This window comes from Oncorhynchus mykiss, chromosome 18, assembly GCF_057628025.1.
Source record: "Oncorhynchus mykiss isolate SJ-2025 chromosome 18, ASM5762802v1, whole genome shotgun sequence".
Classification (NCBI taxonomy): domain Eukaryota; kingdom Metazoa; phylum Chordata; class Actinopteri; order Salmoniformes; family Salmonidae; genus Oncorhynchus; species Oncorhynchus mykiss.
Genome location: NC_143039.1, coordinates 10,107,461 through 10,134,563, shown reverse-complemented (window position 1 = coordinate 10,134,563; position 27,103 = coordinate 10,107,461). Strand labels below are relative to the sequence as shown.

At 48.5% G+C, this 27,103-nt stretch overlaps 1 protein-coding gene across 1 annotated transcript in view; it reads right to left on the bottom strand.

Annotated features, from left to right (window-relative positions):
• Positions 1-27,103, bottom strand: part of diaph3 (diaphanous related formin 3) — a 711,417-nt gene that overhangs the window by 489,480 nt on the left and 194,834 nt on the right. Inside the window, exons 6-7 of the mRNA XM_090206735.1 lie at positions 18,624-18,698; positions 17,412-17,481 (exon numbers count right to left, since the gene is read on the bottom strand). Coding sequence (XP_090062861.1) covers positions 17,412-17,481; positions 18,624-18,698 — 145 coding nt within the window. The remainder of the gene's footprint in view (positions 1-17,411; positions 17,482-18,623; positions 18,699-27,103) is intronic.

Below are 27,103 nucleotides of genomic sequence, written 5' to 3'. Positions count from 1 at the left end.
ACCCTCCAACCCATACTAGAACCAGACAACATGTTAGATAGACTCTCCAACCCATACTAGAACCAGACAACATGTTAGATAGACTCTCTACACCATACTAGAACCATACTAGAACCAGACAACATGTTAGATAGACTCTCCAACCCATACTAGAACCAGACAACATGTTAGATAGACTCTCCAACCCATACTAGAACCAGACAACAGATCACATGTTAGATAGACTCTCCACACCATACTAGAACCAGACATCATGTTAGATAGACTCTCCACACCATACTAGAACCAGACAGACAACATGTTAGATAGACTCTCCACACCATACTAGAACCAGACAACATGTTAGATAGACTCTCCACACCATACTAGAACCAGACAACATGTTAGATAGACTCTCCAACCCATACTAGAACCATACTAGAACCAGACAACATGTTAGATAGACTCTCCACACCATACTAGAACCAGACAACATGTTAGATAGACTCTCCACACCATACTAGAACCAGACAACATGTTAGATACTCTCCACACCATACTAGAACCAGACAACAGATCACATGTTAGATAGACTCTCCAACCCATACTAGAACCAGACAACATGTTAGATACTCTCCACACCATACTAGAACCAGACATGTTAGATAGACTCTCCACACCATACTAGAACCAGACAACATGTTAGATACTCTCCACACCATACTAGAACCAGACAACATGTTAGATACTCTCCACACCATACTAGAACCAGACAACAGATCACATGTTAGATAGACTCTCCAACCCATACTAGAACCAGACAACATGTTAGATACTCTCCACACCATACTAGAACCAGACAACATGTTAGATAGACTCTCCACACCATACTAGAACCAGACAACATGTTAGATACTCTCCACACCATACTAGAACCAGACAACATGTTAGATAGACTCTCCACACCATACTAGAACCAGACAACAGATCACATGTTAGATAGACTCTCCACACCATACTAGAACCAGACAACATGTTAGATACTCTCCACACCATACTAGAACCAGACAACATGTTAGATAGACTCTCCACACCATACTAGAACCAGACAACATGTTAGATAGACTCTCCACACCATACTAGAACCAGACAACATGTTAGATAGACTCTCCACACCATACTAGAACCAGACAACATGTTAGATAGACTCTCCAAACCATACTAGAACCAGACAACATGTTAGATAGACTCTCCACACCATACTAGAACCAGACAGACAACATGTTAGATAGACTCTCCACACCATACTAGAACCAGACAACATGTTAGATAGACTCTCCACACCATACTAGAACCAGACAACATGTTAGATAGACTCTCCAACCCATACTAGAACCATACTAGAACCAGACAACATGTTAGATAGACTCTCCAACCCATACTAGAACCATACTAGAACCAGACAACATGTTAGATACTCTCCACACCATACTAGAACCAGACAACATGTTAGATAGACTCTCCACACCATACTAGAACCAGACAACAGATCACATGTTAGATAGACTCTCCAACCCATACTAGAACCAGACAACATGTTAGATACTCTCCACACCATACTAGAACCAGACAACATGTTAGATAGACTCTCCAAACCATACTAGAACCAGACAACATGTTAGATAGACTCTCCACACCATACTAGAACCAGACAGACAACATGTTAGATAGACTCTCCACATCATACTAGAACCAGACAACATGTTAGATAGACTCTCCACACCATACTAGAACCAGACAACATGTTAGATAGACTCTCCAACCCATACTAGAACCATACTAGAACCAGACAACATGTTAGATAGACTCTCCACACCATACTAGAACCAGACAACATGTTAGATACTCTCCACACCATACTAGAACCAGACAACAGATCACATGTTAGATAGACTCTCCAACCCATACTAGAACCAGACAACATGTTAGATACTCTCCACACCATACTAGAACCAGACATGTTAGATAGACTCTCCACACCATACTAGAACCAGACAACATGTTAGATACTCTCCACACCATACTAGAACCAGACAACATGTTAGATAGACTCTCCACACCATACTAGAACCAGACAACAGATCACATGTTAGATAGACTCTCCAACCCATACTAGAACCAGACAACATGTTAGATACTCTCCACACCATACTAGAACCAGACAACATGTTAGATAGACTCTCCACACCATACTAGAACCAGACAACATGTTAGATAGACTCTCCACACCATACTAGAACCAGACAACATGTTAGATAGACTCTCCACACCATACTAGAACCAGACAACATGTTAGATAGACTCTCCACACCATACTAGAACCAGACATCATGTTAGATAGACTCTCCAAACCCATACTAGAACCAGACAACATGTTAGATAGACTCTCCACACCATACTAGAACCAGACAACATGTTAGATAGACTCTCCACACCATACTAGAACCAGACAACATGTTAGATAGACTCTCCACATCATACTAGAACCAGACATCATGTTAGATAGACTCTCCACATCATACTAGAACCAGACATCATGTTAGATAGACTCTCCACACCATACTAGAACCAGACAACATGTTAGATAGACTCTCCACACCATACTAGAACCAGACAACATGTTAGATAGACTCTCCACATCATACTAGAACCAGACAACATGTTAGATAGACTCTCCACACCATACTAGAACCAGACAACATGTTAGATAGACTCTCCACACCATACTAGAACCAGACAACATGTTAGATAGACTCTCCAACCCATACTAGAACCAGACAACATGTTAGATAGACTCTCCACATCATACTAGAACCAGACAACATGTTAGATAGACTCTCCACACCATACTAGAACCAGACAACATGTTAGATAGACTCTTCACACCATACTAGAACCAGACAACATATTAGATAGACTCTCCACACCATACTAGAACCAGACAACAGATCACATGTTAGATAGACTCTCCACACCATACTAGAACCAGACAACATGTTAGATAGACTCTTCACACCATACTAGAACCAGACAACATATTAGATAGACTCTCCACACCATACTAGAACCAGACAACAGATCACATGTTAGATAGACTCTCCAACCCATACTAGAACCAGACAACATGTTAGATAGACTCTCCACACCATACTAGAACCAGACAACATGTTAGATAGACTCTCCACACCATACTAGAACCATACTAGAACCAGACAACATGTTAGATAGACTCTCCAACCCATACAAGAACCAGACAACATGTTAGATAGACTCTCTACACCATACTAGAACCAGACAACAGATCACATGTTAGATAGACTCTCCACACCATACTAGAACCAGACAACATGTTAGATAGACTCTCCACACCATACTAGAACCAGACATGTTAGATAGACTCTCCAACCCATACTAGAACCATACTAGAACCAGACAACATGTTAGATAGACTCTCCAACCCATACTAGAACCAGACAACATGTTAGATAGACTCTCCACACCATACTAGAACCAGACATGTTAGATAGACCCTCCAACCCATACTAGAACCAGACAACATGTTAGATAGACTCTCCAACCCATACTAGAACCAGACAACATGTTAGATAGACTCTCTACACCATACTAGAACCATACTAGAACCAGACAACATGTTAGATAGACTCTCCAACCCATACTAGAACCAGACAACATGTTAGATAGACTCTCCAACCCATACTAGAACCAGACAACAGATCACATGTTAGATAGACTCTCCACACCATACTAGAACCAGACATCATGTTAGATAGACTCTCCACACCATACTAGAACCAGACAGACAACATGTTAGATAGACTCTCCACACCATACTAGAACCAGACAACATGTTAGATAGACTCTCCACACCATACTAGAACCAGACAACATGTTAGATAGACTCTCCAACCCATACTAGAACCATACTAGAACCAGACAACATGTTAGATACTCTCCACACCATACTAGAACCAGACAACATGTTAGATAGACTCTCCACACCATACTAGAACCAGACAACATGTTAGATACTCTCCACACCATACTAGAACCAGACAACATGTTAGATAGACTCTCCACACCATACTAGAACCAGACAACAGATCACATGTTAGATAGACTCTCCAACCCATACTAGAACCAGACAACATGTTAGATACTCTCCACACCATACTAGAACCAGACAACATGTTAGATAGACTCTCCACACCATACTAGAACCAGACAACATGTTAGATACTCTCCACACCATACTAGAACCAGACAACATGTTAGATAGACTCTCCACACCATACTAGAACCAGACAACAGATCACATGTTAGATAGACTCTCCACACCATACTAGAACCAGACAACATGTTAGATACTCTCCACACCATACTAGAACCAGACAACATGTTAGATAGACTCTCCACACCATACTAGAACCAGACAACATGTTAGATAGACTCTCCACACCATACTAGAACCAGACAACATGTTAGATAGACTCTCCACACCATACTAGAACCAGACAACATGTTAGATAGACTCTCCAAACCATACTAGAACCAGACAACATGTTAGATAGACTCTCCACACCATACTAGAACCAGACAGACAACATGTTAGATAGACTCTCCACACCATACTAGAACCAGACAACATGTTAGATAGACTCTCCACACCATACTAGAACCAGACAACATGTTAGATAGACTCTCCAACCCATACTAGAACCATACTAGAACCAGACAACATGTTAGATAGACTCTCCAACCCATACTAGAACCATACTAGAACCAGACAACATGTTAGATACTCTCCACACCATACTAGAACCAGACAACATGTTAGATAGACTCTCCACACCATACTAGAACCAGACAACAGATCACATGTTAGATAGACTCTCCAACCCATACTAGAACCAGACAACATGTTAGATACTCTCCACACCATACTAGAACCAGACAACATGTTAGATAGACTCTCCAAACCATACTAGAACCAGACAACATGTTAGATAGACTCTCCACACCATACTAGAACCAGACAGACAACATGTTAGATAGACTCTCCACATCATACTAGAACCAGACAACATGTTAGATAGACTCTCCACACCATACTAGAACCAGACAACATGTTAGATAGACTCTCCAACCCATACTAGAACCATACTAGAACCAGACAACATGTTAGATAGACTCTCCACACCATACTAGAACCAGACAACATGTTAGATACTCTCCACACCATACTAGAACCAGACAACAGATCACATGTTAGATAGACTCTCCAACCCATACTAGAACCAGACAACATGTTAGATACTCTCCACACCATACTAGAACCAGACAACATGTTAGATAGACTCTCCACACCATACTAGAACCAGACAACATGTTAGATACTCTCCACACCATACTAGAACCAGACAACATGTTAGATAGACTCTCCACACCATACTAGAACCAGACAACAGATCACATGTTAGATAGACTCTCCACACCATACTAGAACCAGACAACATGTTAGATACTCTCCACACCATACTAGAACCAGACAACATGTTAGATAGACTCTCCACACCATACTAGAACCAGACAACATGTTAGATAGACTCTCCACACCATACTAGAACCAGACAACATGTTGGATAGACTCTCCACACCATACTAGAACCAGACATCATGTTAGATAGACTCTCTACACCATACTAGAACCAGACAACATGTTAGATAGACTCTCCACACCATACTAGAACCAGACAACATGTTAGATAGACTCTCCACACCATACTAGAACCAGACAACATGTTAGATAGACTCTCCACACCATACTAGAACCAGACAACAGATCACACGTTAGATAGACTCTCCACACCATACTAGAACCAGACAACATGTTAGATAGACTCTCCACACCATACTAGAACCAGACAACATGTTAGATACTCTCCACACCATACTAGAACCAGACAACATGTTAGATAGACTCTCCACACCATACTAGAACCAGACAACATGTTAGATAGACTCTCCACACCATACTAGAACCAGACAACACGTTAGATAGACTCTCCACACCATACTAGAACCAGACAACAGATCACACGTTAGATAGACTCTCCAACCCATACTAGAACCATACTAGAACCAGACAACATGTTAGATAGACTCTCCACACCATACTAGAACCAGACAACAGATCACACGTTAGATAGACTCTCCAACCCATACTAGAACCATACTAGAACCAGACAACATGTTAGATAGACTCTCCACACCACACTAGAACCAGACAACATGTTAGATAGACTCTCCACACCATACTAGAACCAGACAACAGATCACACGTTAGATAGACTCTCCAACCCATACTAGAACCATACTAGAACCAGACAACATATTAGATAGACTCTCCACACCATACTAGAACCAGACAACATGTTAGATAGACTCTCCACACCATACTAGAACCAGACAACATGTTAGATAGACTCTCCAACCCATACTAGAACCAGACAACATGTTAGATAGACTCTCCACACCATACTAGAACCAGACAACATATCCCATGTTAGATAGACTCTCCACACCATAAAGATAACACAGCCATCATTAAAACACATGGTTTAACACAGCAGATAACACAGCCATCATTAAAACACATGGTTTAACACAGCAGATAACACAGCCATCATTAAAACACATGGTTTAACACAGCAGATAACACAGCCATCATTAGAACACATGGTTTAACACAGCCATCATTAAAACTGGAATGTCAAGACATCGCCACCCACACAGGTCTACTGTACAGGGTTTAACACAGCAGATAACACAGCCATCATTAAAACTGGAATGTCAAGACATCGCCACCCACACAGGTCTACTGTACAGGGTTTAACACAGCAGATAACACAGCCATCATTAAAACTGGAATGTAAAGACATCGCCACCCACACAGGTCTACTGTACGGGGTTTAACACAGCAGATAACACAGCCATCATTAAAACTGGAATGTCAAGACATCGCCACCCACACAGGTCTACAGTACGGGGTTTAACACAGCAGATAACACAGCCATCATTAAAACTGGAATGTAAAGACATCGCCACCCACACAGGTCTACTGTACGGGGTTTAACACAGCAGATAACACAGCCATCATTAAAACTGGAATGTCAAGACATCGCCACCCACACAGGTCTACTGTACAGGGTTTAACACAGCAGATAACACAGCCATCATTAAAACTGGAATGTCAAGACATCGCCACCCACACAGGTCTACTGTACGGGGTTTAACACAGCAGATAACACAGCCATCATTAAAACTGGAATGTAAAGACATCGCCACCCACACAGGTCTACTGTACGGGGTTTAACACAGCAGATAACACAGCCATCATTAAAACTGGAATGTCAAGACATCGCCACCCACACAGGTCTACTGTACGGGGTTTAACACAGCAGATAACACAGCCATCATTAAAACTGGAATGTCAAGACATCGCCACCCACACAGGTCTACTGTACGGGGTTTAACACAGCAGATAACACAGCCATCATTAAAACTGGAATGTCAAGACATCGCCACCCACACAGGTCTACTGTACGGGGTTTAACACAGCAGATAACACAGCCATCATTAAAACTGGAATGTCAAGACATCGCCACCCACACAGGTCTACTGTACGGGGTTTAACACAGCAGATAACACAGCCATCATTAAAACTGGAATGTCAAGACATCGCCACCCACACAGGTCTACTGTACGGGGTTTAACACAGCAGATAACACAGCCATCATTAAAACTGGAATGTCAAGACATCGCCACCCACACAGGTCTACTGTACGGGGTTTAACACAGCAGATAACACAGCCATCATTAAAACTGGAATGTCAAGACATCGCCACCCACACAGGTCTACTGTACGGGGTTTAACACAGCAGATAACACAGCCATCATTAAAACTGGAATGTCAAGACATCGCCACCCACACAGGTCTACTGTACGGGGTTTAACACAGCAGATAACACAGCCATCATTAAAACTGGAATGTCAAGACATCGCCACCCACACAGGTCTACTGTACGGGGTTTAACACAGCAGATAACACAGCCATCATTAAAACTGGAATGTCAAGACATCGCCACCCACACAGGTCTACTGTACGGGGTTTAACACAGCAGATAACACAGCCATCATTAAAACTGGAATGTCAAGACATCGCCACCCACACAGGTCTACTGTACGGGGTTTAACACAGCAGATAACACAGCCATCATTAAAACTGGAATGTCAAGACATCGCCACCCACACAGGTCTACTGTACGGGGTTTAACACAGCAGATAACACAGCCATCATTAAAACTGGAATGTCAAGACATCGCCACCCACACAGGTCTACTGTACGGGGTTTAACACAGCAGATAACACAGCCATCATTAAAACTGGAATGTCAAGACATCGCCACCCACACAGGTCTACTGTACGGGGTTTAACACAGCAGATAACACAGCCATCATTAAAACTGGAATGTCAAGACATCGCCACCCACAAAGGTCTACTGTACGGGGTTTAACACAGCAGATAACACAGCCATCATTAAAATTGGAATGTCAAGACATCGCCACCCACACAGGTCTACTGTACGGGGTTTAACACAGCAGATAACACAGCCATCATTAAAACTGGAATGTCAAGACATCGCCACCCACACAGGTCTACTGTACGGGGTTTAACACAGCAGATAACACAGCCATCATTAAAACTGGAATGTCAAGACATCGCCACCCACACAGGTCTACTGTACGGGGTTTAACACAGCAGATAACACAGCCATCATTAAAACTGGAATGTCAAGACATCGCCACCCACACAGGTCTACTGTACGGGGTTTAACACAGCAGATAACACAGCCATCATTAAAACTGGAATGTCAAGACATCGCCACCCACACAGGTCTACTGTACGGGGTTTAACACAGCAGATAACACAGCCATCATTAAAACTGGAATGTCAAGACATCGCCACCCACACAGGTCTACTGTACGGGGTTTAACACAGCAGATAACACAGCCATCATTAAAACTGGAATGTCAAGACATCGCCACCCACACAGGTCTACTGTACGGGGTTTAACACAGCAGATAACACAGCCATCATTAAAACTGGAATGTCAAGACATCGCCACCCACAAAGGTCTACTGTACGGGGTTTAACACAGCAGATAACACAGCCATCATTAAAATTGGAATGTCAAGACATCGCCACCCACACAGGTCTACTGTACGGGGTTTAACACAGCAGATAACACAGCCATCATTAAAACTGGAATGTCAAGACATCGCCACCCACACAGGTCTACTGTACGGGGTTTAACACAGCAGATAACACAGCCATCATTAAAACTGGAATGTCAAGACATCGCCACCCACACAGGTCTACTGTACGGGGTTTAACACAGCAGATAACACAGCCATCATTAAAACTGGAATGTCAAGACATCGCCACCCACACAGGTCTACTGTACGGGGTTTAACACAGCAGATAACACAGCCATCATTAAAACTGGAATGTCAAGACATCGCCACCCACACAGGTCTACTGTACGGGGTTTAACACAGCAGATAACACAGCCATCATTAAAACTGGAATGTCAAGACATCGCCACCCACACAGGTCTACTGTACGGGGTTTAACACAGCAGATAACACAGCCATCATTAAAACTGGAATGTCAAGACATCGCCACCCACACAGGTCTACTGTACGGGGTTTAACACAGCAGATAACACAGCCATCATTAAAACTGGAATGTCAAGACATCGCCACCCACACAGGTCTACTGTACGGGGTTTAACACAGCAGATAACACAGCCATCATTAAAACTGGAATGTCAAGACATCGCCACCCACACAGGTCTACTGTACGGGGTTTAACACAGCAGATAACACAGCCATCATTAAAACTGGAATGTCAAGACATCGCCACCCACACAGGTCTACTGTACGGGGTTTAACACAGCAGATAACACAGCCATCATTAAAACTGGAATGTCAAGACATCGCCACCCACACAGGTCTACTGTACGGGGTTTAACACAGCAGATAACACAGCCATCATTAAAACTGGAATGTCAAGACATCGCCACCCACACAGGTCTACTGTACGGGGTTTAACACAGCAGATAACACAGCCATCATTAAAACTGGAATGTCAAGACATCGCCACCCACACAGGTCTACTGTACGGGGTTTAACACAGCAGATAACACAGCCATCATTAAAACTGGAATGTCAAGACATCGCCACCCACACAGGTCTACTGTACGGGGTTTAACACAGCAGATAACACAGCCATCATTAAAACTGGAATGTCAAGACATCGCCACCCACACAGGTCTACTGTACGGGGTTTAACACAGCAGATAACACAGCCATCATTAAAACTGGAATGTCAAGACATCGCCACCCACACAGGTCTACTGTACGGGGTTTAACACAGCAGATAACACAGCCATCATTAAAACTGGAATGTCAAGACATCGCCACCCACACAGGTCTACTGTACGGGGTTTAACACAGCAGATAACACAGCCATCATTAAAACTGGAATGTCAAGACATCGCCACCCACACAGGTCTACTGTACGGGGTTTAACACAGCAGATAACACAGCCATCATTAAAACTGGAATGTCAAGACATCGCCACCCACACAGGTCTACTGTACGGGGTTTAACACAGCAGATAACACAGCCATCATTAAAACTGGAATGTAAAGACATCGCCACCCACACAGGTCTACTGTACGGGGTTTAACACAGCAGATAACACAGCCATCATTAAAACTGGAATGTCAAGACATCGCCACCCACAAAGGTCTACTGTACGGGGCATTAAAGGTATTTCACAAAGAAAACAACCCAACTTGAAACGGTTTCCGAGAGAAAAGTTAATTATTTCCCAGTGGTATCTGAGGTGTCAGTCCGATCGGCAGGCTGCGTTGTTCCCTGCACTTCACAGTTAGAGGTGTCAGTCTGATCGGCTGCGTGTTCCCTGCACTTCACAGTTAGAGGTGTCAGTCTGATCGGCAGGCTGCATTGTTCCCTGCTCTTCACAGTTAGAGGTGTCAGTCTGATCGGCAGGCTGCGTGTTCCCTGCACTTCACAGTTAGAGGTGTCAGTCTGATCGGCAGGCTGCGTGTTCCCTGCACTTCACAGTTAGAGGTGTCAGTCTGATCGGCAGGCTGCGTTGTTCCCTGCACTTCACAGTTAGAGGTGTCAGTCTGATCGGCAGGCTGCGTGTTCCCTGCACTTCACAGTTAGAGGTGTCAGTCTGATCGGCAGGCTGCGTTGTTCCCTGCACTTCACAGTTAGAGGTGTCAGTCTGATCGGCTGCGTGTTCCCTGCACTTCACAGTTAGAGGTGTCAGTCTGATCGGCAGGCTGCGTTGTTCCCTGCACTTCACAGTTAGAGGTGTCAGTCTGATCGGCAGGCTGCGTGTTCCCTGCACTTCACAGTTAGAGGTGTCAGTCTGATCGGCAGGCTGCGTGTTCCCTGCACTTCACAGTTAGAGGTGTCAGTCTGATCGGCAGGCTGCGTGTTAGGAATGAGCTTGAGGAACACTGAGGATTGGTGTGTGTGTGTGTGTGTGTGTGTGTGTATGTGTGTGTGTGTAGGGGGGGGGGGGTAATGACAGCTGTGAATCCACACCATCTTTAAGTGAGAAGCGTTTATTAACCAGTATGACCATATGCTGTGAGGAACGGCGCCGGTCCTGCCAGGGCCCAGACACTCGACTCTCCTACTCTCACAATACTCCCGAGGATTCAAGACAAACACAACATATCAAAAAATCTAATTTCAAGTTGGTTTCAAATTAGCATATTCGTAAATGTGAAGTGTTTTACAAGGCTTTATTATTTCAGGAAGTCTTCATTTGCCCACAATGATTCATTAAAAGCCCATCTTAAAGAATGTGGATCGAATTGTGTTGCCAGACTTCCTTTTGTTGCCAGACTTCCTTTTGTTGCCAGACTTCCTTTTGTTGTTGTTGATAAAGAAGACAATTAAAAACGTTTGCTGCAGTAACAGTGTGTTTGGTCTGGGAGGGGAGGGGAGGAGGGGAGAGGAGAGGAGAGGAGAGGAGAGGAGAGGAGAGGAGAGGAGAGGAGAGGAGAGGAGAGGAGAGGAGAGGAGAGGGGAGGAGAGGGGAGGGGAGGGGAGGGGAGGGGAGGGGAGGGGAGGGGAGGGGAGGGGAGGGGAGGGGAGGGGAGGGGAGGGGAGGGGAGGGGAGGGGAAGAGAGAAGGGATGAAGGGAAGGAGAGAAGGGAGGGAAGAAGAGAAGGGATGAAGGGAAGGAGAGAAGGGATGAAGGGAAGGAGAGAAGGGATGAAGGGAAGGAGAGAAGGGAGGGGAGGAGAGAAGGGATGAAGGGAAGGAGAGAAGGGATGAAGGGAAGGAGGGAAGGGATGAAGGGAAGGAGAAAAGGGAGGGAAGGAGAGAAGGGAGGGGAAGAGAGAAGGGATGAAGGGAAGGAGAGAAGGGAGGGAAGAAGAGAAGGGATGAAGGGAAGGAGAGAAGGGATGAAGGGAAGGAGAGAAGGGATGAAGGGAAGGAGAGAAGGGATGAAGGGAAGGAGAGAAGGGAGGGGAGGAGAGAAGGGATGAAGGGAAGGAGAGAAGGGATGAAGGGAAGGAGAGAAGGGAGGGAAGGAGAGAAGGGATGAAGGGAAGGAGAGAAGGGATGAAGGGAAGGAGAGAAGGGAAAGGAGGAGAGAAGGGATGAAGGGAAGGAGAGAAGGGATGAAGGGAAGGAGAGAAGGGAGGGAAGGAGAGAAGGGATGAAGGAGAGAAGGGATAAAGGGAAGGAGAGAAGGGATGAAGGGAAGGAGAGAAGGGATGAAGGGAAGGAGAGAAGGTAAACACATGTTCCTCCTTGTTTCATTTAGCGAGAAAGAGAATGTAGTGGAACACAGGTGATACTCGCGTCTGGCCAGTTGCTGACGCCAGCCCGGCCTGTTGATTCAAAATGGCATGTAAAGAGTCAGTCCCATGTTTCACGAGCTGAAATAAAATATCCCAGAAATGTTCCTGTTAGTGAGCATTTCTCCTTAGCCAAGATAATCCATCCACCTGACAGGTGTGGCATATCAAGAAGCTGAGGGAAGGGAAGGAGGGAAGGAGGAAGAGAGGGAGGGAGGGAAGGAGGAAGAGAGGGAGGGAGGAAGAGGGAGGGAGGAAGAGAGGGAGGGAAGAAGAGAGGGAGGGAAGAAGAGAGGGAGGGAAGGAGGAGGGGAGAGATGGAAGGAGGAAGAGGGAGGGAAGGAGGAAGAGGGAGGGAAGGAGGAAGAGGGAGGGAAGGAGGAAGAGGGAGGGAAGGAGGAAGAGAGGGAGGGAGGAAGGAGGAAGAGAGGGAGGGAAGAAGAGAGGGAGGGAAGGAGGAAGAGGGAGGGAGGGAGGGAGGGAAGGAGGAAGAGGGAGGGAGGGAGGGAGGAAGAGGGAGGGAGGGAGGGAGGGAAGGAGGAAGAGGGAGGGAGGGAGGGAGGAAGAGGGAGGGAGGGAGGAAAGGAGGAAGAGAGGGAGGGAGGGAGAGAGAGAGGGAAGAAGAGAGGGAGGGAAGGAGGAGGGGAGAGATGGAAGGAGGAGGGCAGGGAAGGAGGAAGAGAGCGAAGGAGGAAGAGGGAGGGAAGGAGGAAGAGAGGGAAGGAGGAAGAGGGAGGGATGGAGGAAGAGGGGGGGAGGGAAGGAGGAAGAGGGAGGGAGGGAGGAAGAGGGAGAGAGGGAGGAGGAGAAGGAGGAAGAGAGGGAAGGAGGAAGAGAGAGGGAGGGAGGAAGGGAGAGAGGGAGGGAGGAAGGGAGGGAGGGGGAAAGGCACTGACAGCTGGTTTGGAACACCTGTCTGGCAGCCTCCGCAGGCGCTGTGGGCGAGACGTATCCCAAGATGCAGCAGGAGGCGAGGGCAAGGTCTGTGAGTCAGTGCCGCTGGGTAAAAGAGGCGCTCTGCACCTGTTGTGGAAACAGGATTACACAAGACCTTACAACGAGAGGAGAGGAGGAGTGGTGTGCCAGACGAGCTCCACTGGGCTTCAGCTCCACACAACGACACCTCCTCTCCGAGAGGATGAGGTCGGGCTGCATCCCAAAACGGCATTTATGATCATTTAAAGTCAAGACATTCAGGCTACACACGTTTCCAATAAAACAAATCAGATCCAGTTTCATCTGTCACACGCGCTAAAAGACAACGGGTCAGGTCCAGTTTCATCTGTCACACGCGCTAAAAGACAACGGGTCAGATCCAGTTTCATCTGTCACACGCGCTAAAAGACAACGGGTCTGGACTTTACCGCGAGATACTTTCCGACGAGCATCTTCCCAACAATAGAGTTAAGAATAAATATAAAATACAATTAAAATAGTTAAACAAGAGGAATAAAATACGCAGGTTGTCGTTTGTCGTCGTGACTCGTCCAGGTCGTCGCCGTGACTCTCGTCCAGGTTGACGTCTTGGTCGTCATGACTCTCGTCCAGGTTGACGTCTTGGTCGTCATGACTCTCGTCCAGGTCGACGTCTTGGTCGTCATGACTCTCGTCCAGGTCGACGTCTTGGTCGTCATGACTCTCGTCCAGGTCGACGTCTTGGTCGTCATGACTCTCGTCCAGGTTGACGTCTTGGTCGTCATGACTCTCGTCCAGGTTGACGTCTTGGTTGTCATGACTCTCGTCCAGGTTGACGTCTTGGTCGTCATGACTCTCGTCCAGGTTGACGTCTTGGTCGTCATGACTCTCGTCCAGGTTGACGTCTTGGTCGTCATGACTCTCGTCCAGGTTGACGTCTTGGTCGTCATGACTCTCGTCCAGGTTGACGTCTTGGTCGTCATGACTCTCGTCCAGGTTGACGTCTTGGTCGTCATGACTCTCGTCCAGGTTGACGTCTTGGTCGTCATGACTCTCGTCCAGGTTGACGTCTTGGTCGTCATGACTCTCGTCCAGGTTGACGTCTTGGTCGTCATGACTCTCGTCCAGGTTGACGTCTTGGTCGTCATGACTCTCGTCCAGGTTGACCTTTCGGTCGTCATGACTCTCGTCCAGGTTGACCTTTTGGTCGTCATGACTCTCGTCCAGGTTGACCTTTTGGTCGTCATGACTCTCGTCCAGGTTGACCTTTTGGTCGTCATGACTCTCGTCCAGGTTGACCTTTTGTCGTGAAGCATGGTGGTGGCAGCATCATGCTGTGGGAGACTGGGAGACTAGTCATGATGGAGGTAAAGATGAAAGGAGCAAAGAACAGAGAGATCCTTAATGAAAACCTGCTCCACTGACCTCAGGACCTCAGACTGGGGTGAAGATTCACCTTCCAACAGGACAACGACCCTAAGCACACAGCCAAGACAACGTAGGAGTGGCTTCTGGACAAGTCTCTGATGGTAAAGGGTCTGAATACTTGTGCAAATGTGATATTTTGTATTCAATTCTTAATAAATTAGCAAAACAATTCAAAAAAACTATTTTTACATTCATTATGAGGAATTTTGTGTAGATTGATGAGGGGAAAAAATATATATTTAATCAATTTTAGAATGAGGCTGTAACGTAACAAAATGTGGAAAAAAATCAAGAGGGTCTGAATACTTTCTGAACCCACTGTGAATCAACTTGAAAATCTGTGGCCAAACCTGAACACGGTTGCCTAGCGATGAACAACCGCCCATTTGACAGAGCTGGAAGAACGTTGCATTCACCAGGTGTGAAAACATCTCCAAGACGTGACCCAGAAAGAGGCAAATGGCTGCCGAATGTGTTTCCACAACGTATCGACTCAGGGCTGTGAAGACTTACGTAAAAACACTTCCTGTATTTCATGTTCAATAAATGTGCGAACATTTACCTAGAAATGTTCACTTTGTTACTATGGTGTATTGTGTATAGATGGGTGAGATATTTTGTTTTATTTAAGCCATTTTGAATGTTGGTTTTAACAACAAAACGTGAAATAGGTCAAAGAGTCTGAATAGAAGGGACAGGAAGTACCACAGGAAGTACCACAGGAAGTACCACAGGAAGTACCACAGGAAGTACCACAGGAATTACCACAGGAAGTACCACAGGAAGTACCAGAACCAATTCAGCAGTGGGACACATTCCTCCTCTCCCAGAAGGGACAGGAAGTACCAGAACCAACTCAGCAGTGGGACACGTTCCTCCTCTCCCAGAAGGGACAGGAAGTACCAGAACCAATTCAGCAGTGGGACACGTTCCTCCTCTCCCAGAAGGGACAGGAAGTACCAGAACCAACTCAGCAGAGGGAGACATTCCTCCTCACCCAGAAGGGACAGGAAGTACCAGAACCAATTCAGCAGTGGGACACATTCCTCCTCTCCCAGAAGGGACAGGAAGTACCAGAACCAATTCAGCAGTGGGACACATTCCATCTCTCCCAGAAGGGACAGGAAGTACCAGAACCAACTCAGCAGTGGGACACATTTCTCCTCTCCCAGAAGGGACAGGAAGTACCAGAACCAATTCAGCAGTGGGACACATTTCTCCTCTCCCAGAAGGGACAGGAAGTACCAGAACCAATTCAGCAGTGGGACACATTTCTCCTCTCCCAGAAGGGACAGGAAGTACCAGAACCAATTCAGCAGTGGGACACATTCCTCCTCTCCCAGAAGGGACAGGAAGTATCAGAACCAACTCAGCAGTGGGACACATTTCTCCTCTCCCAGAAGGGACAGGAAGTACCAGAACCAATTCAGCAGTGGGACACATTGCCACACATTCCTCCTCTCTCAGACATTACCTTGTTGTTCATGAAGGATTAGCTACATTACCTTGTTGTTTATGAAGGATTGGCTACATTACCTTGTTGTTCATGAAGGATTAGCTACATTACCTTGTTGTTCATGAAGGATTGGCTACATTACCTTGTTGTTCATGAAGGATTGGCAACATTACCTCGTTGTTCATGAAGGATTGGCTACATTACCTTGTTGTTCATGAAGGATTAGCTACATTACCTTGTTGTTCATGAAGGATTGGCTACATTACCTCATTGTTCATGAAGGATTAGCTACATTACCTTGTTGTTCATGAAGGATTGGCTACATTACCTCATTGTTCATGAAGGATTAGCTACATTACCTCATTGTTCATGAAGGATTGGCTACATTACCTCGTTGTTCATGAAGGATTGGCTACATTACCTTGTTGTTCATGAAGGATTGGCTACATTACCTTGTTGTCCATGAAGGATTAGCTACATTACCTTGTTGTCCATGAAGGATTAGCTACATTAACTTGTTGTTCATGAAGGATTGGCTACATTACCTCGTTGTTCATGAAGGATTGGCTACATTACCTTGTTGTTCATGAAGGCTTTGAGGCACTGGATGACTTTATGCTGGCTCTTCTTGTCAGGTTTGTCCTGGCTACAGAGACAACAGACAGAGAGAGTAGCTTCTTGTCAGGTTTATCCTGGTTACAGAGACAACAGACAGAGAGAGTAGCTTCTTGTCAGGTTTATCCTGGCTACAGAGACAACAGACAGAGAGTAGCTTCTTGTCAGGTTTATCCTGGCTACAGAGACAACAGACAGAGAGAGTAGCTTCTTGTCAGGTTTATCCTGGCTACAGAGACAACAGACAGAGAGAGTAGCTTCTTGTCAGGTTTATCCTGGCTACAGAGACAACAGACAGAGAGAGTAGCTTCTTGTCATGTTTATCCTGGCTACAGAGACAACAGACAGAGAGAGTAGCTTCTTGTCAGGTTTATCCTGGCTACAGAGGCAACTGACAGAGAGTAGCTTCTTGTCAGGTTTATCCTGGCTACAGAGACAACAGACAGAGAGTAGCTTCTTGTCAGGTTTATCCTGGCTACAGAGGCAACAGACAGAGAGAGTCAGCACTTGCTTTGGCAATGTTAACACGTTTCCCATGCCAATAAAGCCCCTTGAATTGAATTGAGAGTAGAGAGAGAGACAGAGGTAAGCAAGAGGTAGAGGTAGAGAGAGGTAGGGGGAGGTAGAGAGGGGTACGGGGAGGTAGAGAGAGGTAGAGAGAGGTAGAGAGAGGTAGAGAGAGGTAGAGAGAGGTAGAGAGAGGTAGAGGGAGGTAGAGGGAGGTAGAGGGAGGTAGAGGGAGGTAGAGGGAGGCGGAGAGAGGTAGAGGGAGGTAGAGAGAGGTAGAGAGAGGTAGAGAGAGGTAGAGAGAGGTAGAGAGAGGTAGAGAGAGGTAGAGAGAGGTAGAGAGAGGTGGAGAGAGAGAGAGGTAGAGGGAGAGAGAGGGAGGTAGAGAGAGGTAGAGGGAGGTAGAGGGAGGCGGAGAGAGGTAGAGAGAGGTAGAGAGAGAGAGGTAGAGGGTGGTAGAGGGTGGTAGAGGGAGGCGGAGAGAGGTAGAGAGAGAAATGGAGTAGAGATGAGATTAACATTTATATTGAACATGTGATGTTTCTACATTGAGTAAATGCAGTCAGTGTGTTTGCGTGTTCATCCGCCCGTGTGTGTGTGTGTGTGTGTGTGTGTGTGTGTGTGTGTGTGTGTGTGTGTGTGAGCATACGGTGTGTGTGTCCTTACTGTTTCTTGTGAAGCAGCTTCTCCAGAATGTCTAGCAGCAGTCCCAGACCCTCGTGGCCAAAGCTCTGCACCCAGCTGGGGGGAGAAGGAAAAACAGCTCATTAATAAATAAACCAATTTTTATCCAAAGTGGTCGTTTTAAAACTCATCTATTGGTCACTGGATGGACGAGACCAGAGGCTACTGTACCACCAACTGAATTCTGCTCTGCCCAGAGTACCCCTGATGTTCCCCCTCATGTGGATTTTACCAGGAACCCTACGGTCTCATGAGTCTTCAAGTACCCCCTGAGGATAGACCAAGTACACCCAGGGATCCTAGTACCCCCTGAGGATAGGCCAGGTACCCCCAGGGATCCTAGTACCCCCTATTGATAGACCAAGTACCCCGAGGGATCCTAGTACCCGTGTAGATAGACCAAGTACCCCCAGGGATCCTAGTACCCGTGTAGATAGACCAAGTACCCCCAGGGATCCTAGTACCCGTGTAGATAGACCAAGTACCCCCAGGGATCCTGGTACCCGTGTAGATAGACCAAGTACCCCCAGGGGTCCTCGTACCCTCTGTAGATAGACCAAGTACCCCGAGGGATCCTAGTACCCGTGTAGATAGACCAAGTACCCCCAGGGATCCTAGTACCCCCTATAGATAGACCAAGTACCCCGAGGGATCCTAGTACCCGTGTAGATAGACCAAGTACCCCCAGGGATCCTAGTACCCGTGTAGATAGACCAAGTACCCCCAGGGATCCTAGTACCCGTGTAGATAGACCAAGTACCCCCAGGGATCCTGGTACCCCCTGAGGATAGACCAAGTACCCCCAGGGATCCGAGTACCCCCTGCTTGGGAACAACTGGACTAGATGATAACTGTATCTGGTCTCAACGAGTGCACAACACAGAACAGACAGGTTCCATTTGGGACACAAGCCCTACCTACCTATCCAGACTAGAATAGAGAGCTGGATCCATACTAGACTAGAGAGCTGGATCCATACTAGACTAGAGAGCTGGATCCATACTAGACTAGAGAGCTGGATCCATCCTAGACTAGAGAGCTGGATCCATACTAGACTAGAGAGCTGGATCCATACTAGACTAGAGAGCTGGATCCATCCTAGACTAGAGAGCTGGATCCATACTAGACTAGAGAGCTGGATCCATACTAGACTAGAGAGCTGGATCCATACTAGACTAGAGAGCTGGATCCATACTAGACTAGAGAGCTGGATCCATACTAGACTAGAGAGCTGGATCCATACTAGACTAGAGAGCTGGATCCATACTAGACTAGAGAGCTGGATCCATCCTAGACTAGAGAGCTGGATCCATACTAGACTAGAGAGCTGGATCCATACTAGACTAGAGAGCTGGATCCATACTAGACTAGAGAGCTGGATCCATACTAGACTAGAGAGCTGGATCCATACTAGACTAGAGAGCTGGATCCATACTAGACTAGAGAGCTGGGACGCCATGTTGAAAACGCGATGAAAGCCAAACGTCCCTGGAGTGGCTGGCCTGTGTGTGGTTTTTTATAACCTATTAAAAACCGTCAGCACATTCAGACAGGCGGAGGGAGAACTCCTCCAGACGGAACCGATAGTCGAAACACTGAATGGACTAAAACAGGGCTGATCGGAGTCCATTTTAAAATCACATCTCCTTCAAAAGTAAAACAACAAAAAACCCTCTCTCTCCTTTTAGCCCCTCAATCCCCCTGTGGGGCGACACGTCTAATAATAATGCTATTCCCTCGTCTAAAATCGAGGAGAAAATAGATGAATTCCCAAAGCTGTTATTTCTCTTAAGTTGTTTATTACACATAGCTTAGGCTGCTTGAGCGGGAATATCATGTGTGATTCAGAGGGTTTCAGAGCTGAGGGGAGGACAGACAGGAAGTACAGACAGACATAATCCTGCCTGCTAGGAGGCTGATCCATACTTCTTTCATGTCACTTTCAACTTCTCACAGAGGATTTACCCCGGTTCTTCAAACCTTCAACAACAAACGTGACGGCACAGTGTGAGCTCTGTCCCTTTCAGACGTGATGGCGCAGTGTGAGCTCTGTCCCTTTCAGACGTGATGGCACAGTGTGAGCTCTGTCCCTTTCAGACGTGATGGCACAGTGTGAGCTCTGTCCCTTTCAGACGTGATGGCACAGTGTGAGCTCTGTCCCTTTCAGACGTGACGGCAGTGTGAGCTCTGTCCCTTTCAGACGTGAAGGCGCAGTGTGAGCTCTGTCCCTTTCAGACGTGATGGCAGTGTGAGCTCTGTCCCTTTCAGACGTGATGGCACAGTGTGAGCTCTGTCCCTTTCAGACGTGAAGGCAGTGTGAGCTCTGTCCCTTTCAGACGTGATGGCAGTGTGAGCTCTGTCCCTTTCAGACGTGATGGCACAGTGTGAGCTCTGTCCCTTTCAGACGTGATGGCACAGTGTGAGCTCTGTCCCTTTCAGACGTGATGGCACAGTGTGAGCTCTGTCCCTTTCAGACGTGATGGCACAGTGTGAGCTCTGTCCCTTTCAGACGTGATGGCACAGTGTGAGCTCTGTCCCTTTCAGACGTGATGGCACAGTGTGAGCTCTGTCCCTTTCAGACATGACGGCACAGTGTGAGCTCTGTCCCTTTCAGACGTGATGGCACAGTGTGAGCACTGTCCCTTTCAGACGTGATGGCAGTGTGAGCTCTGTCCCTTTCAGACGTGATGGCACAGTGTGAGCACTGTCCCTTTCAGACGTGATGGCAGTGTGAGCTCTGTCCCTTTCAGAAGTGAAGGCAGTGTGAGCTCTGTCCCTTTCAGACGTGATGGCACAGTGTGAGCTCTGTCCCTTTCAGACGTGATGGCACAGTGTGAGCTCTGTCCCTTTCAGACGTGATGGCACAGTGAGAGCTCTGTCCCTTTCAGCCTCGGAGGTCTTTAAGTCTGATTCTGACAACCTGATATATGGAGAGCAGCGGCAAATATGTCCACAGAAATAGAAATGGGGCTAGAGGAGAGGAGAGGGGAGGAGAGGAGAGGAGAGGAGAGGAGAGGAGAGGAGAGGAGAGGAGAGGAGAGGAGAGGAGAGGAGAGGAGAGGAGAGGAGAGGAGAGGAGAGGAGAAGAGAGGAGAGAGGACAGAGGAGAGGAAAGAACAGAGGAGAGAGGACAGAGGTGAGGACAGAGGAGAGAAGACAGTAGAGAACAGATGACAGAGGAGAGGAGACAGAGGAGAAGAGAGGAGACAGAGGAGAGGAGAGGACAGAGGAGAGGAGAGGAGAGGAGAGGGGAGGAGAGGAGAGGAGAGGGGAGGAGAGGAGAGGAGAGGAGAGGAGAGGAGAGGAGAGGAGAGGAGAGGAGAGGAGAGAGGCGAGAGGAGAGGAGAGGAGAGGAGAGGAGAGGAGAGGAGAGGAGAGGAGAGGAGAGGAGAGGAGAGGAGAGGAGAGGAGAGGAGAGGAGAGGAGAGGAGAGGAGAGGAGAGGAGAGGAGAGGAGACAGGAGAGGAGAGGAGAGGAGAGGAGAGGAGACAGAGGAGACAGAGGAGAGGAGAGGAGAGGAGAGGAGAGGAGAGGAGAGGAGAGGAGAGGAGAGGAGAGGAGAGGAGAGAGGACAGAGGAGAGGAGAGGAAAGAACAGAGGACAGAGGAGAGAGGACAGAGGTGAGGACAGAGGAGAGAAGACAGTAGAGAACAGATGACAGAGGAGAGGAGACAGAGGAGAGGAGAGGACAGAGGAGAGGAGAGGAGACAGAGGAGAGGAGACAGAGGAGAGGAGACAGAGGAGAGGAGACAGAGGAGAGAGGACAGAACAGAGGAGAATGTGAATGTGAATCTACATTTAATGACGCACATGAAGGAAAATACGCTAATTACAATATTGATGTTTCATTAAAAAAACATAGGACTTCTGACATAACAGGAGGCGTTGAATTGTTTTATTTCCTCGGGCCCTGAATCAGGTCAAGGAGAAGGGCCAGTAATGGATAAATCAACAGAGCGAAGGATCGAGTGTTGGAGGAACGGAATCAGCAGCAGACACTTTACTCTCCCTGATACGAGGAGGAATCTGATCTCCATCCCTCCCTCTATCATCAGCCTCTCCTTCCACCTACCCCCCCCCCAGAGGGAGGGCCATCAGACTCTCCTTCCACCTACCCCCCCAGAGGGAGGGCCATCAGCCTCTCCTTCCACCTACCCCCCCCAGAGGGAGGGCCATCAGCCTCTCCTTCCACCTACCCCCCCCCCAGAGGGAGGGCCATCAGACTCTCCTTCCACCTACCCCCCCCAGAGGGAGGGCCATCAGCCTCTCCTTCTACCTACCCCCCCCAGAGGGAGGGCCATCAGCCTCTCCTTCTACCTACCCCCCAGAGAGAGGGCCATCAGCCTCTCCTTCCACCTACCCCCCCAGAGGGAGGGCCATCAGTCTCTCCTTCTACCTACCCCCCTAGAGGGCCATCAGCCTCTCCTTCTACCTACCCCCCTCAGAGGGCCATCAGCCTCAACTTCTACCGACCCCCCCCCCCCCCCCCCCCGAGAGGGAGGGCCATCAGCCTCTCCTTCTACCTACCCCCCCAAAGGGAGGGCCATCAGCCTCTCCTTCCACCTACCCCCCCCAGAGGGAGGGCCATCAGACTCTCCTTCTACCTACCCCCCCAGAGGGCCATCAGTCTCTCCTTCTACCTACCCCCCTAGAGGGCCATCAGCCTCTCCTTCTACCTACCCCCCCCAAAGGGAGGGCCATCAGCCTCTCCTTCCACCTACCCCCCCCCAGAGGGAGGGCCATCAGACTCTCCTTCTACCTACCCCCCCAGAGGGCCATCAGCCTCTCCTTCTACCTACTCCCCCCCAGAGGGAGGGCCATCAGCCTCTCCTTCTACCTACCCCCCCAGAGGGAGGGCCATCAGCCTCTCCTTCCACCCCCAGAGGGAGGGCCATCAGCCTCTCCTTCTACCTACCCCCCAGAGGGCCATCAGCCTCTCCTTCTACCTACCCCCCCAGAGGGCCATCAGCCTCTCCTTCCACCCCCAGAGGGAGGGCCATCAGCCTCTCCTTCTACCTACCCCCCAGAGGGAGGGCCATCAGTCTCTCCTTCTACCTACCCCCCCAGAGGGCCATCAGTCTCTCCTTCCACTCCCAGAGGGAGGGCCATCAGCCTCTCCTTCTACCTACCCCCCAGAGGGCAATCAGTCTCTCCTTCTACCTACCCCCCCAGAGGGCCATCAGTCTCTCCTTCCACCCCCAGAGGGAGGGCCATCAGCCTCTCCTTCCACCCCCAGAGGGAGGGCCATCAGCCTCTCCTTCCACCCCCAGAGGGAGGGCCATCAGCCTCTCCTTCTACCTACCCCCCAGAGGGCCATCAGCCTCTCCTTCTACCTACCCCCCCTGAGGGCCATCAGTCTCTCCTTCCACTCCCAGAGGGAGGGCCATCAGCCTCTCCTTCTACCTACCCCCCAGAGGGAGGGCCATCAGCCTCTCCTTCTACCTACCCCCCAGAGGGCCATCAGTCTCTCCTTCTTACCCCCCCAGAGGGCCATCAGGCTCTCCTTCCACCCCCAGAGGGAGGGCCATCAGCCTCTCCTTCTACCTACCCTCCCAGAGGGAGGGCCATCAGTCTCTCCTTCCACCCCCAGAGGGAGGGCCATCAGCCTCTCCTTCTACCTACCCCCCAGAGGGCCATCAGCCTCTCCTTCTAACTACCCCCCCTGAGGGCCATCAGTCTCTCCTTCCACTCCCAGAGGGAGGGCCATCAGCCTCTCCTTCTACCTACCCCCCCCAGAGGGCCATCAGCCTCTCCTTCTACCTACCCCCCAGAGGACCATCAGCCTCTCCTTCCACCCCAAGAGGGAGGGCCATCAGCCTCTCCTTCTAACTACCCCCCAGATGGAGGGCCATCAGCTTCTCCTTCTACCTAACCCCCAGAGGGCCATCAGTCTCTCCTTCCACCCCCAGAGGGAGGGCCATCAGCCTCTCCTTCTACCTACCCTCCCAGAGGGCCATCAGTCTCTCCTTCCACCCCCAGAGGGAGGGCCATCAGCCTCTCCTTCCACCCCCAGAGGGAGGGCCATCAGCCTCTCCTTCTACCTACCCCCCAGAGGGCCATCAGCCTCTCCTTCTACCTACCCCCTCTGAGGGCCATCAGTCTCTCCTTCCACTCCCAGAGGGAGGGCCATCAGCCTCTCCTTCTACCTACCCCCCCAGAGGGCCATCAGCCTCTCCTTCTACCTACCCCCCAGAGGGCCATCAGCCTCTCCTTCTACCTACCCCCCCAGAGGGCCATCAGCCTCTCCTTCTACCTACCCCCCAGAGGGCCATCAGCCTCTCCTTCCACTCCCAGAGGGAGGGCCATCAGCCTCTCCTTCTACCTACCCCCCAGAGGGAGGGCCATCAGCTTCTCCTTCTACCTACCCCCCAGAGGGCCATCAGTCTCTCCTTCCACCCCCAGAGGGATGGCCATCAGCCTCTCCTTCTACCTACCCACCCAGAGGGCCATCAGTCTCTCCTTCCACCCCCAGAGGGAGGGCCATCAGCCTCTCCTTCTACCTACCCCCCCCCCCAGAGGGCCATCAGCCTCTCCTTCCACCCCCAGAGGGAGGGCCATCAGCCTCTCCTTCTACCTACCCCCCAGAGGGCCATCAGCCTCTCCTTCTACCTACCCCCCAGAGGGCCATCAGCCTCTCCTTCCACCCCCAGAGGGAGGGCCATCAGCCTCTCCTTCTACCTACCCCCCAGAGGGAGGGCCATCAGCTTCTCCTTCTACCTACCCCCCAGAGGGCCATCAGTCTCTCCTTCCACCCCCAGAGGGAGGGCCATCAGCCTCTCCTTCTACCTACCCTCCCAGAGGGCCATCAGTCTCTCCTTCCACCCCCAGAGGGCCATCAGCCTCTCCTTCCACCCCCAGAGGGAGGGCCATCAGCCTCTCCTTCTACCTACCCCCCAGAGGGCCATCAGTCTCAGAGGCCAACACACAATACACCCCCCCCCCCCCTTAAGGCCAACACACAATACACCCCCCCACCCCCCCAAACAAAACATACAGTAATAACAACCATATATAAATCTATAATTTGTTGCATGCACTCGCTGTGTGTTCAACTATAGTGTTTAACATGATGTTTGAAAGACTCTCTCATCTCTGTGTTCCCACACATACAATTATCTTTAAGCTCCCTCAGTCCAGCAGTGAATTTCAAACACCAGATTCAACCACAAAGACCAGGGAGGTTTTACAACGCCTCGCAAAGAAGGGCTCCTATTGGTCGATGGGTAAAAAAAACAATAACACTGATCAACCCTTTGAGCCTGGTGCAGTGATTAATGACAATCTGGATGGTGTGTCAATACACCTTAAAGCTCAACTAAATATCATCCCAGGACAAACTGGTTGACAGATCGATATTCCGGCACCACGTGAACCTCTTCAAGTCAGAAAGACCATCATGCTTTTGGGGAAAGAGGATCATTCTGTACATGTATTAAAACTGAGAGTTTAACCAATTCCTGTCCCCTTGATGAAGGAGTCCGGGCTCCTACCCAAATAAACATTGATGACGACACAATCTAAAATATAATTTCCATCTCCAGAAATTATCCAAATAACATTTAGGTCAAAAATGATGTTAAATCGATTTTCATATTAGACCACTCTTCTAGCCAATGGGCACTAAGGAGCTGTCGCCCAGCTGATGAAACCCCTATATAATATACATAGACAGAAGCATGGAGTTTGTCCATCTATATTAACACCACTGGCACATCCTGATTGTTGTCATTATTAATTAGTATTATTTTATTATAAATATATTTATTTACATTCAACACAGACCCCAGACCTGTCTCATTCAGCACAGACCCCAGACCTGTCTCATTCAACACAGACCCCAGACCTGTCTCATTCAGCACAGACCCCAGACCTGTCTCATTCAACACAGACCCCAGACCTGTCTCATTCAGCACAGACCCCAGACCTGTCTCATTAACATTCAACACAGACCCCAGACCTGTCTCATTCAACACAGACCCCAGACCTGTCTCATTCAGCACAGACCCCAGACCTGTCTCATTCACCACAGACACCAGACCTGTCTGATTCAGCACAGACCCCAGACCTGTCTCATTCAGCACAGACCCCAGACCTGTCTCATTCAACACAGACCCCAGACCTGTCTCATTCAACACAGACCCCAGACCTGTCTCATTCAACACAGACACCAGACCTGTCTCATTCAGCACAGACCCCAGACCTGTCTCATTCAGCACAGACCCCAGACCTGTCTCATTCAACACAGACCCCAGACCTGTCTCATTCAACACAGACCCCAGACCTGTCTCATTCAACACAGACCCCAGACCTGTCTCATTCAACACAGACACCAGACCTGTCTCATTCAGCACAGACCCCAGACCTGTCTCATTCAGCACAGACCCCAGACCTGTCTCATTCAACACAGACCCCAGACCTGTCTCATTCAACACAGACCCCAGACCTGTCTCATTCAGCACAGA